Below are 12790 nucleotides of genomic sequence, written 5' to 3'. Positions count from 1 at the left end.
GAAAAGGTAAAGACTTCTCCTAACAGATCAATCAGGAGTATTACTAATACACTCTTCCATAACTTCTCTCCAATACCCCCTGCATTAGTAACCTGCTACTTGTATTGATTCAATAGAGGTGCTCCTGGCATTGCAGAAGCTTGATTTTTCTTTTTCTGAGACACACACAACTTTCTGCTATTGAGCAAATTCAGTGAGAGAGATGTAAGGGTTTATGCACATTTAGGACAAAAAACACAAGAAAACGGTACAAAAAATTAGTTGGAATATGTCATTGACAAAGAAATATAGTGCCACTAGCTCTGCAGCTAGACCACCACTACAAACAATGTGCATAATCAAAGAAAACTGAACTGTTGTTCGCTTTTGGGTTTTTACGTTTCATGTCAGGTGTTTTGGAGTCCTGAAATGGGTTCTTCAGCCAGCAAATAATATTGAGAAGATGCACACTTGCAGGCTAAAGAAGGAAAAAAAATACCACCTTGGAACATCAACACGATAGCACAATACAATTTGCCTTTAATCTCACTACTGTGTGGATCAAGAGATCTGGTGTAAATTTTAATCATATTGCATTATTAGAAAGCCAGGGTCCAGAAGGGAAAACACAGTAAGTGAAGACATTTAGACTTAGTGACAATCTTAAAGAATATGAATGAACCATACTTCTTGACAAATTTGTATGATGTTTGAGAACTTGTGGGTACTGAAAAGGACTGAAGAAAAATATGATAAGTAGGTTGTTTGGATTTTTTCAAGTAATAGGTAAAATTAACTAAGAGCTCTCTAAGTGGCAAAGAAGCTTACACTTTTGTGCAAAACCCATGAGATGAGATCACACTTCATGTTTATTTTCCAATTGGGCTTTCCCAGATCTTTCCTCCCATCAGCTTGTACCACCCACTTTCGAAAGTCAGCACAGAAAAGCTAGACAAGCCAGATGTTGCATGGCACTTCCTCTTATAAAAGTGGTGTGACCTCACACATTTTGAACAAAACCTGTTTTTTCAGTAATACATGGAAAATAGGGCATAACATGAAATACCAAAGCATGATCCAATTATGATAACAGCTCATCTCAACTAATTTCTCAAAGAAGACTTTCAGATTTTTAATGTGTTTCAAAGTTCTTGTGGTTTCCTTCTGTAATTTCTGAATCTTGGAAGATAGTCTAGAGGAGTGCATTCTGCTTCACAACAGATAAGCTTTACTCCTTCCCACTGTGATAACTTTCCTGAAAGTATATAGGGTACATCTAGAAGTATTAGCAACGCTGTCTCTTTTTAATGCTTGTTAATGGTCTCCTTCGGTTTTCTTTGGACACTTGCTTTGTCAATAGGCATAAAACTCAGTACAGTTTCTCTGTTTCATATAGCTCCTCTACCCTGAGTGTTCTAATGTAGTAAGCTCTGAGTTTTATTTTTAAGCCATCAGACAAGTGACAAATTCTTTGCAAAAAAATGAAGAAGCCACTTGCAGATAGAATTCACTGAATATCTTCTTAAGAACAGTAGACTATATAATGAAGTTTAAGTATGCTGTCCATCAGAATAATTCTTATTCTACTACAGTGAAGGTGAGTACTGCATAAAACAATTCCACAGGCTAAACCAAAACATTTCTATGTGTGATTGCAAATAAATCTTGTTTGCTGACAGAAAAGAAGGAGACAGCAGGAAAGAAGACCTAGCAGATGCTGGCAATCACCTTAGCAAGCAGAATAATCTTCAAGCATCATGAATTAGATGAGGAAGAATGTTATTGTTTGCCATCTGCTATGGGTCTATTAGTATGTCAGCATCTGGTGCCACAGAAAGATCTTTGTGACATGAACACACAAAGTGAATTCAGACAGAGTTTTCTTCTGCTGAAAGGAATCCTTCTGAAAGTAAACATCTTGGGCCTTGCCACTGGCCAATTAACTTAGTTTTTGATGTATCCTAATTAAAGTTTGATAGAAAGAGAATATAATAGAGTTCACCTCAATGATTAAATAGTATAGCTTAATCGGTAAGAACTGAATAATAATCCCATAAGGTTGGCATTAAAACTTTCTATTCAATTTAGGCTGGTTTTTGTTTCCAAATGTCAGGCAGCAAATATCTAGATTTGTGCAAAACCAGTTGGCTTGAAAGTGTCTTAAACCAAATAATAAAGTGAGGCACAGAACTGCCCCAGCCCAGGCTAGAAATTTGCATACACATTTTGTTGACAAAATACTACTTGTTTAATGTTGCTACTTCGTGGCAGGATTATCTATGTTCCTGGGGATATTAAAGACATTCAGGGTGTTGAAAATTTCATATTATTGATTGATATCACAAGAGATAACACAAAACTTCAGTAACCATAACATGTTGGTGGACCCACACATTAAATTGTACAACAGTATATATGGAATGAACTATACTGTCTTGCATTTGTCTGTTACTTAGAATAATACAACCCTTGCATGCAAACCAAACTTGCTCATCAGAGGCAATACATTAATCTGACAGATTATGTACCTGAGCACAGACCTTGCAAAGGCATCGATGTACTTACTTTTGGTGTTGGGCAGGATGCAGTGGAGAGACGAGAGGTGGCCTGGGCACGAGGAGATTCTGAAGGAGTAGTACTGAGGGAGGCTGTATCACGTGGGAGCACCTGAACACCACGAGAGATGATGGAATCTGGAATCTTAAAAAGAAGAGAGATGGAATTAATAGTAACAGTTATACTGTATTCAAAACTTACCCAAAACCTCACATAAAACCCACAGGAATAACCCACTTTTAGTCTGCATACCTTCTCATACTCAGTGCAAGCAGTGGTTAATGGCATGTTCTAATTTCAGTTACAAACACCTAGCAAATATATAAGATCATATTCTAACTGAAGTAGCATAGAACATATATTTCCCCGATAAACCTATGAATCAGACATACTACTACAGAAATAGTACGAAAGTAACGTTTTTCTTCTTAAGCCTCTGTTTCAAACCCAACAATGACCAACAGTGATCTCTACTGTGTCATGAAGGTAGGTAGACTTCCCATTCTCTAACTAGGGGACAAGATTCTGAACAGAAAACCACTTATTAGCAATGACTGAATCCCTCTGAAGAAATGTCATGCAGTGAGAAAATCTCTTGTTAAGAAATGCCATGCAGTGAATAAATACTCTTCATTTCATGTACTGAAGACTTTATTTCGGCTACAAAAATTCCTGATGTAAGGTTTGTGCTGCAAAAGCTGCAGGCCTCTCTGGAGGGAGTACAGGCAAAAGCACTAGAAGTCACCATCCAAAGCCACACTTGGTTTAAAATGCATTCCAAACAGGAAAAATAAGAATTTGATCCTTTTTTGTCTGTTTGTTTTTCCTTCACATAATATATTGGAAGACCAGCCAGGAAAGTTTACACCCATGATGAGCACAACTGGCAAACTGCAACAACAGATGAGAAGGCTGAGGCACTCAAAAATATTTTTGCCTCAGTCTTCACTGGCAGCCTCTCTTCCCCCACCTCTTGAGTGGATGCACTGCAAGACAGGGACTGGGGGAGCAAAGTCCTTCCCTCTGTCAGAGAATGTCAGGTTTGTGACCACCTAAGGAATCTGTACATGCATACGTCTATGGGACCTGAAAAGATGCATCCCAAAGTCCTGAGGGAATTGGCTGATATAGTTGCCGAGCCACTCTCGATATATGAAAAAGTCATGGCAGTCAGGTGAGGTCCCTGCTGACTGGAAAAGGGCAAATATTGCACACATTTTTAAACAGGGTAGAAAGGAGGACCCTGGAAACTAGTGACCTTTCAGCCTACCTCTACGCCTGCGAAGTTCACGGAACAGATCCTCCTAGAAGCGATGCTAAGGTACATGAAGGACAGGCAAATGATTTCAGACAGCCAGAATGGCTTCACCAAGAGCAAGTCCTGCCTGACCAATCTAGTGTCCTTCTATGACAGGCTCACTACATCAGTGAACAAGGGAAGACCTAAAGATGTTGTCTATCTGGACTCCTGCAAGGCCTTTGATATGATCCCCCACAACATCCTTCTCTCTCAATTAGAGAGATATGGATTTGATATGCAGTGGATGAGGAACTGATCCTATGCTTCCATCCAGATGGTAGTGGTCAACAGCTCAATGTCCATATGGAGACTGGTGATAAATGGTTCCCTCAGAGGTCCATACTGTGACCAATAATGTTCAATATCTTCATCAATGACATAGACAGTGGGACCTAGGGCACCCTCAACAAGTTTGCAGATGACATCAAGCTGAGTGGTGCAGCTGACATGCCTGAAGAATGGGATTCCATCCAGAGGGACCTGGACAAGCTTGAGACGCGGGCCCATGTGAACCTCATGAGATTCAACAAGGCCAAGTGCAAGACCCTGCACCTGGGTCAGGGCAACCCCCGGCAGCAATACACGCTGGGGGATGAAGGGACTGAGAGCAGCCCTGACAGAAGGACTTGGGGATACCGGTGGATGAAAGATTGAACTTAAGCTGGCAGTGTGTGCCTGTAGCCCAGAAAGCCAACCATCCCCTGGGTTGCATCCAAATGAGTGTGGCTAGCGTTTGAGGGAGGTGATTCTGCCCCTCTATTCTGCTCTGGTGGGATCCCACCTGGAGTACAGCATCCAGCTCTAGAGTCCTCAGTACAGGAAAGATTTGGACTTGTTGGAGCAGGTACAGAGGAGGGTCACAAAAATGATCAGAGGGATGGAACAGCTCTCCTATGGGGAAAGGCTGAGAGTTTGGGTCATTCAGCCCAGAGAAGAGAAGACTCCAAGAAGACCTTACTGGGGCCTTTCAGTACTTAACTTGGGCTTATAAGAAAGATGGTGACAAAATATTTAGTAGAGCCAGCTGCAATAGGATGAGGGGTAATGGTTTTAAACTAAAAGAGAGTAGATTTAGACTAGATAGAAGGAAGAAATTATTTACAACAGGGTGGTCAAACAGTGGAATTGGTTGCCTGGAGAGGTGGTAGATGCCTCATCCTTGGAAACATTCAAGGTCAGGTTGGAAAGGACTCTCTGTAATCTGATATAGTTGTAGATGTCCCTGCTTATTTTAGAGAGTTGTGGACTAAATGGCCTTTAACGGTTCCTTCCAACCCAAGCTATTCTACGATTCTACAAATCTATTTCTAAGCTGGAATTTTAGTGACAGATCCCTTAGCTGATATTATTAAGCAACTTAAATAAATGCAATTACACCATCTTAGAACAGTAAGAAAATGGTCTTATTTGCTGTTACAAAAGGGAATCTATCATTGTTTTTTATCTTCTGTCTCTTCTGTTCAGTTTTATCACCAGTTCCAAAGAAGTGAGGTAGAAGAATGCATTTAAGAATAGAGCTTTTCTTAACATTAATACAAGTGTAAGAAAGTCTGTTGCTTCTTATTACTGCAGTATTTGAGCCCAGTAATGCAGATATCTCACCAGCTTTATAACTGACTACATTGCTAGTTTAACATAATGAATAACTTCTTTAGAATTTTTTGTGTGTAAAACGGTAAGACATACAAATGATAAATACCTTGGGTAAGAGAACTGATCTCTAACATTAGTTCTGCAACACAAAATGCAGCAGATATTCCTCTATGGCACACTCTCTACAAAGGCTTATTCTAATTTTATTTTCCTAATTTTAACCTCTTCTTTTTTCAGAGGCAGCACTTCTACTAGATCAGATTGCTCTTACTTCCTGCAATTCAGTTTTCTACTACAACAGACTAGGAAATGTCGAAGTTCAGATCTTTGAAGGAATATATATACACATTAAGAGTTCCTCAGCTCACATAAGAATGTTCAAGTTCCAAGAGAACCATCAAAAGAGCCCCGTATGTGGGGGAAATGGCAGTAGCAAACAATAAAAAGAAGGAAGAGATGAAGATCCAGAGACAAGTCAAACCACTAACATTGGACATTTCTGGCCAGGATTTTATTTTTTCATTTTTATAATGGAGATACAGGACCCAGTGTGCATTGAGGCATTTTGAACATTCTTGTCTAGCAGGGCTTTAGCACAAATAGAAGCCACTGAAAACTACCCTCCTTCCAGGAACAAGCTTGAATCATAGATTTTAAAATCTGTTGCATCCTTAGGACCAGTGATAAGATATTGACAGCTTTGTTGCTTATCACTGTGGATTTACAATGACCAATCTTAAGACTCAAGGCATTAAATACTGCTCTTTTATGTAATTTTTCCCCCCTCAACTTCCTCAATTCCTATCTAGAAATAATGAGTATGTCTAACTTAGCAACCTTGACTTAGGTTATTCCTAGAGGATCTTATTTTACTGCAAATTCTCTTCCACACTTTAGAGTTTCTCATGTTTATAACCTGCTCATAAGTTGTGTGGAAAAAGATCTTGCTCTCAGTGTACCAACAGCTCCCTGCTTTCTGCTCTACTGCTGTATTTCTAGACTGAAACTATTCTTTACCAGTCAATTTCTGTCAGCATTTGAAAAAAACCCAACTTTTCTCAGAGGATTTTTCAAGACTAAGTATCTTCTGCTTCAGTTTCCATTATAAATAATGAAGTCAGAAGTTTCTCTTCACTATGGACTATTATGCTGAGGACATCATCCTATCCAGAAACAGTGCATAACTGGCCTCTATTTGGAGTAGTCTTGATTTGCAAATGGCATCTTAGAGGTGTATTTTGAACAGGAGTAAAGAGAGGTAAACAAGAAGAATTATATTCTTATCACACAAACAGTTTGTAGTCAGAAACACCATTTCCCTTCTGCTCTCTTTTTCTCCTGAGATCCCATCTTAAATATGTTAAACACAAGAAAAAAGACCAAAATCCAGAAGTTTTATATTGGCAGAGCTGCAATGCTATCTTATAAATTTGAATGCTTCCTTTTAATTTCCATGACTAAGGACAATGCAGCAAAAAATCACATTTTGCTAAAGGCATAAAATAAAGACACAATAAAAGAAAGAATAGTATTAAGTCTTCAAATAAGACAACTTTTTCTTACCCTCCTCTGACAAAAAGCTGCACACATCTTGATGATTGTGTAGTGGTCCACTGGGTTTACTCTGGTTATTCTGGAGTAACATTGTCTCATTCCCTTCTGGCAAGTAACTGGTGCATTTTTTTCTACCCACCATATCTATCAATCACTGCTTCTAAAATTTTATTTGATATTACCTTTTCCAGAGCAAAAAACTCTCTCAACAAAGTGACTAGGCCAATTCCAGTCTCCATTGAATTGCATGTGAAGTACTGATTTTTGCCTTGAGAAAATTAAGTAAAATTTCAGCCAGGATACTAATCAGAAAAGGAAGCTGAAGACAAAGGGAAAAAACTATTACAGACATTTCATTTCAATGGGAATTATTCCCTAATCTCTACCTTTACAGAAAAGACAATTGGCATAAACCAATCCATATATAAACCAATCTAGAACTCTAAGTTTCACCTTGGTAGCTTTCACAGACACAAAATCTCAGTGAGAGAATTAAGTTAGTTCACACTAACAAATTTTGCTCCCAAGAGTTTAATTTCTCTAATATGACAGTGTGTTGTATTATAAATACAGTATTAATATTCTCATTAAACCTACAGCTTGCTGATTTCAGAGAAGGTGCTAATATACATACTGCATGAACATAAATATACAAAAAATATAATGGATATCTACTGTTCATTAGGTGAAAGGGACAATAGAATATGATTTGTATTCCTACACATATGATATGGGGATTGTCTCATTTTTCTCACCTACATTTAGTAAGATTTTCCTTTAAAATTAAATTTAAGCAATTTAAGTCTCTAATCAAGGATACTTCTTGTTAATCCCATTAAAGACCTTGATAAACCCATGAGAAATTTCTGAATTTCCTGGAGCCTGGAAATCTTCAATAAACAAGGGTATGAATATTATCGCATTCGAGATAATAAACTTTCACAAAGTCACATCCTGACTATTTATGGTATCTCCCCCTAAAAGTTTTCAGCTCGTTTTCCAGTTTCAAACAAATTTAATAGAGGGTAGAGGTTCAAAACTCTAACTGGAGTAAACCAAAACTCTAAGGTCAGTGAAAACAGCTTCTGTTTGCACTAGGTGGAGTGAAAAACCTGTTGTAACACAGTGACAGCGAAAGAAATTAATGAGAAACAAATGAAGTGACAGAGAAAGATATCCAGCACACCCATCAGTCATTGCTTCTACAGTTTTTATCTGATACTACCTTCCCAGAAGTACTTATATATATGTTCAAATATTTGTATTTTCAAAATAGAGAACTAAGTGTTGACAAGGAGTGGGAAAAGGAAAAGATATGATATTTAGTCTCTTTTGCTCAGGACTGGAACAAAGATTGACAGTGCTGTTGAGGTACTAAGAAAACAAGCTTTAGATGGTAATTACTATGATTGTGATACAAGAGCAAAAATGTCCAAAAAACATGCAGAAATGACAGCTTAAAAACCCCAACAACTTTCTGAAAAACTAGCCACTTCCAGCACTGGGTTTGAAGATATTAACTAGATTATAGAATGCATAAAACAAAGCTTAAGAGTAATTGCAAAAGGACAGAGAAGCCTGGATGACAGCTTAACAGCATACATCAGAGAGGCTGAATTCACTGTTCTACTCATACTGAAGAATATGGTACAAATTGTAGTTTAGTAACCTCAACTCAAAAAAATAAAACTATTGGAATAGATGTGTGTGTATATATACATATACAACTTTGTCATAATGTATTGTGAACTTTAATGCCTTCACATTTCTTAAGTCACTTTTCAAGGGACATGGCCATCATGTTTTAAATACAGAGGTGTGACACTATTTGAGTGGTGGTTTAAATTACTACTTGCCTAAGGGAACAAGAAAGTGCAGCCTCTCGTCATCAAATGTGGTGACATTTTCACAAGAACTTACACCCCATTTGCTGGCTTAGATGGGATGAACAAGTCAGACAACTCTCCCTAGGCCAACTGCCTTCTTTAGTTTTCTCTAATCTACAGTTATAATGAAATCTAATCTAATCTACAGTTATAATGTATTCAGTTATGAATACACTAAATTATGTTCCATTCCTGATGATACTGCAGTCATTATTCTATCTTGATTCAAGCGTAGACTAAGCTTTTGGCAGAAATACAACAAGTATTATATTTTGTTAGAGCCCAAGTTACAACCTCTGGGTTGTAATAAACTAAATCCTTTCTAACCAATGATTGCCTACTATTCCTAAAATCCAGTAATTTACTATAAGTTCACTGAATCCCGACTCCTCAAGTCTTTTCTTCTGTTTCTGAGAAATTCTACCTTTAAACAGACCACAAAAGTAAGAGAGAAACTGCAAGTGATGAAAACAAACTATGAACACCCTGTGTAAATGCTGTATTATGTTGCCAAACAAAATACTGAGAGCAAAGCAAAGCAAAGCAAAGCAAACGAAGGGGAGAAAGTTACCAAAATTTCATAGCCCTAAAGCAGTAATTTTTAGGGGATTATTTTAATTACATTCAATTATTGATTCTATTCGATGACAAAGCCGATGACAAATCAGAAAAAGGCTTTATAGAAATAATTATCTCAGCAGCCAAATTATTCAAACTGACAATGCGCATAAACTTTACCTTGTTTAGCCCTGTATCAAACAGAGTATTTTCTGTAGCATGTTCTCTAAATGATAGCACTGATGTGTCTTGGTTAGAAGAAAACACTATCTGTTCACACAGTAGACTAGGAGGCAGGCAGTGTATTTTTAGCTATGGTTAGTGCAAAAGCCTCTTGGAAGTGTCTCTTACCAGTTCTTCTGCACTGCCTGCTGCGTGATGGCAATAACTGATGAGACCAGGGATGGGCTGTTCACCTTTTGCCATGATAACAGCTGAACTGGTGTAGGATGGATGCTTCTAATGCACAACACATAACAGCTATGAATACAGTGACAGGAAAACATGAAACTATACAAGCAAATGACTGAAAAGGAATGAGGTAAAAACAAGTGTGACACTGAAATGGCAAGCTCATATGAACACAGCCAGTTTAGATCTCAGGTATTTTCTGCCTTTAAAAATGGCACATATTATTTACTTTTGTCTATATCAAAAGAAATTAAGATATTTTCAATTTGCATTAATAAAAACTGAAACTTGCAAGTAATAATTACCTTAATTCATCCCTGTAAAGATATATGTAATCAGGATTTTCTGTACATGAGAAGATGATCTCCAGCTGCAGCTGTCTTAGAAATGTCAAGATGTCTCAGACCTGAATTCACATTTCTGGAGTTAGAATGTTGCTGCTCTGATTTAGAAAATGTTTAATATAATTTTGAGTCACTCAGACTTTTAATTCTCATAATAGGAATTAGAAGCACAATTTGTGGAGTAAATATAGAATAAAGCAGTTTAGGGAAAAAAATTGCCAGATACATAGGAATACACTGTCTTTCCATTTGAAGACTGAAGACAAAACTGAGGTACATATGGTATTATTTCAAATAATATGATATTTCTTTGGAAAACATTTAAAATATCAACTCAAATGATTTGCACGTGTTATCTGATGTTTTCCTTTTGTAGTCTCAAACTTACTATTTTGGTTTGAGTAATGTTGATCTAAGAATTGCTGGTTAAAGCAAGGCTATCAAGACAATGTGATGATACTTAGTTTTGTGGCAGAATTTCACATCTCTTACGTGGACATGCAAACCGGAATACAGTAGTCTGGATAGCTTATTACTTAACCTGCTACCTATATGTCCTACTTTTTATCAATGTTTTTAGAAACCAACATTTTCTTTTCAAAACAGATACCGTGGCTTAAGAAATCCTGTTGTGATTCCTTAGTATGCCATTTATTGGACTTAACATGCTCAGGCGTGTATTTTGAATTAAAAACTCACTAAAAATAGTCTGTCACATCAGAATGGTATAATAAAAATGCATGGTATCATCAAGATAATAAACAATATATCTCCCACTGAAATTTGAAATTATCTACTGAAACAGGATTCATATATTTTTACGAAGCAGTATTTCGACAGGACATACCTAAAATATATGTGTTTGACCACACAGACATCAACGTATAGTCTTAACATGCAGATTGGTGGAAAGTACCTGAGATAGAAACTAAAGGGTCTCTCAGGGAAACAAGCCAGACTCACCTTAGCTGCAATCGCTGCTGCTGTTATATGTGAAGAAGAACTGTCCTCTGTTGAGGCAACTCCACTATCCTTCTTCTCTTCCTCTTCTTCCTCACATTGTACTCCTTTGTCTTCTGTCTGCTTGTGAGGGCTGGTGGTTGGAGGAGGAGAAAGAGGAGGTGGTGGTGAAGGTAGATCTTCAAGCTCATCATGTACCTCCTTTACTTTTACAATGGCATCCCGCAAAAGATCAATGGCGTGAGGTAGGGCTGGCAGTATAAACTGAAAGCATTCCTACACACAACAAGAAGAGAAATGTCTATGAGAAGCTACCTGCAGAAGTAAATAGGAATTTTTCAGATTTACTCTTAGAATGTATTTGGGATTTAAATGCATCTTCTCACCCAATCATAAATAAAACCTTAAATGCCCTATACAAGTGCTCACAGAGGGCAAAATAAAACTCAGAACCAGAACTGGGGACTATACTACATATTTTTGCCTTTTTAAAGTACAATGGGGCTACTGTAATTAAGCTAATATTGGATAAAACCTTCAGAAAACAAGACTTAAATTTTCATGAATACATAACACAAAAACCAGTAGATGGCAGCTGGCAGAATGCTACAAAAATGCAGAATAAAAACATTAACTCTATCCCTGCAGGGGTATTAGCTTCATACCATTCCTATTACGTTCCTTCACAATTAGAGAACAATTCATAAGGGTTTCCATAATTATACTTTCATGCAATTACATCCTTTTTTTATTCATGGACTTATCCTATATACTGGAAGAATGACAAAATACACTAATTATAATTTTACATAACTCAGAAACAATTGCTCATAAATAACCTATTTTTCAAACCTTTCCTTGCTCTGTGATCTTAAAAATAATTAGAAGAACGTTTATTTTATACAGCTGGAGAAAGCAAAAGCGTAGACACTGTGTAACTGCTCTTCTTTTGTAATGGGCATAGTCATAGACGGCTATCTTTGCTGCTAAAATATACTAGTATTTCATCAAATCAAAGGGGAACCACGGGACATCACACACTGCAGGCTCCTACTCAGATCAGCATCAATATGAAATTCAGACAGGTTGCTTAGAGCTTTGCTCAGTAAAGTCCTGAAAAAAATCCAAGAACAGAGACTCCACAACCATTCTTGACAACCTGTTCTAACGCTTAATTACCCTCAAAGTGAATTTTGTTTTTTTCGGTTGTTTGTCTTTTTATCTAGCTGGAAGCTACCTTCTTCATTTTAAGACTATTGTCTCCCAGGTGCTTCTGTAGAAAGTTTTCTTCATATAATTTGAGCAGACCGCATAGAAAGACTACGTTATTTGAAAATGATGGCAGGGTCGCAAGAATGAATTGCCAGGGCAGTGCAGTTAGGGAACATACAAGTCGACAAAGAAAGCTGACATTACTTCTTTTGGTGTACTTCATTTTCAGTTTTGTTTCGAGCATAAGGAAGACTTTTAAAAATTCATTTCAACATTTCAGAGAATCCAGAAAATAAAAAACAGTAAACATTTTATCAATAGATGCTGTAACAAATGTTTTTTAAAAATGCTTATGTAAACAAGACACAGAGCAAACCATCCATCAAAAACCACTAGAGTTTATATAAGCCACTGTGTAATTCAAAACTATGATTCAC

At 37.2% G+C, this 12790-nt stretch overlaps 1 protein-coding gene across 16 annotated transcripts in view; it reads right to left on the bottom strand.

Annotated features, from left to right (window-relative positions):
• GPHN (gephyrin) overlaps positions 1-12790 on the bottom strand; it is a 293631-nt gene that overhangs the window by 95681 nt on the left and 185160 nt on the right. For all 16 annotated transcript variants that reach the window (XR_010614153.1, XM_065686703.1, XM_065686689.1 and 13 more), the window contains 3 exons: positions 11145-11417; positions 9778-9885; positions 2545-2679 (listed from right to left, as the gene is read on the bottom strand). Coding sequence is in view for 15 of the 16 variants with exons in the window: in XM_065686703.1 (XP_065542775.1) it covers positions 2545-2679; positions 9778-9885; positions 11145-11417 (516 nt within the window). In the remaining variant the exon portion in view is untranslated. The remainder of the gene's footprint in view (positions 1-2544; positions 2680-9777; positions 9886-11144; positions 11418-12790) is intronic.

Source organism: Lathamus discolor, chromosome 6 (assembly GCF_037157495.1).
Source record: "Lathamus discolor isolate bLatDis1 chromosome 6, bLatDis1.hap1, whole genome shotgun sequence".
NCBI lineage: Eukaryota > Metazoa > Chordata > Aves > Psittaciformes > Psittacidae > Lathamus > Lathamus discolor.
The sequence above is the reverse complement of the archived record's forward strand: the minus strand, read 5'-3'. Positions and strand labels throughout refer to the sequence as shown.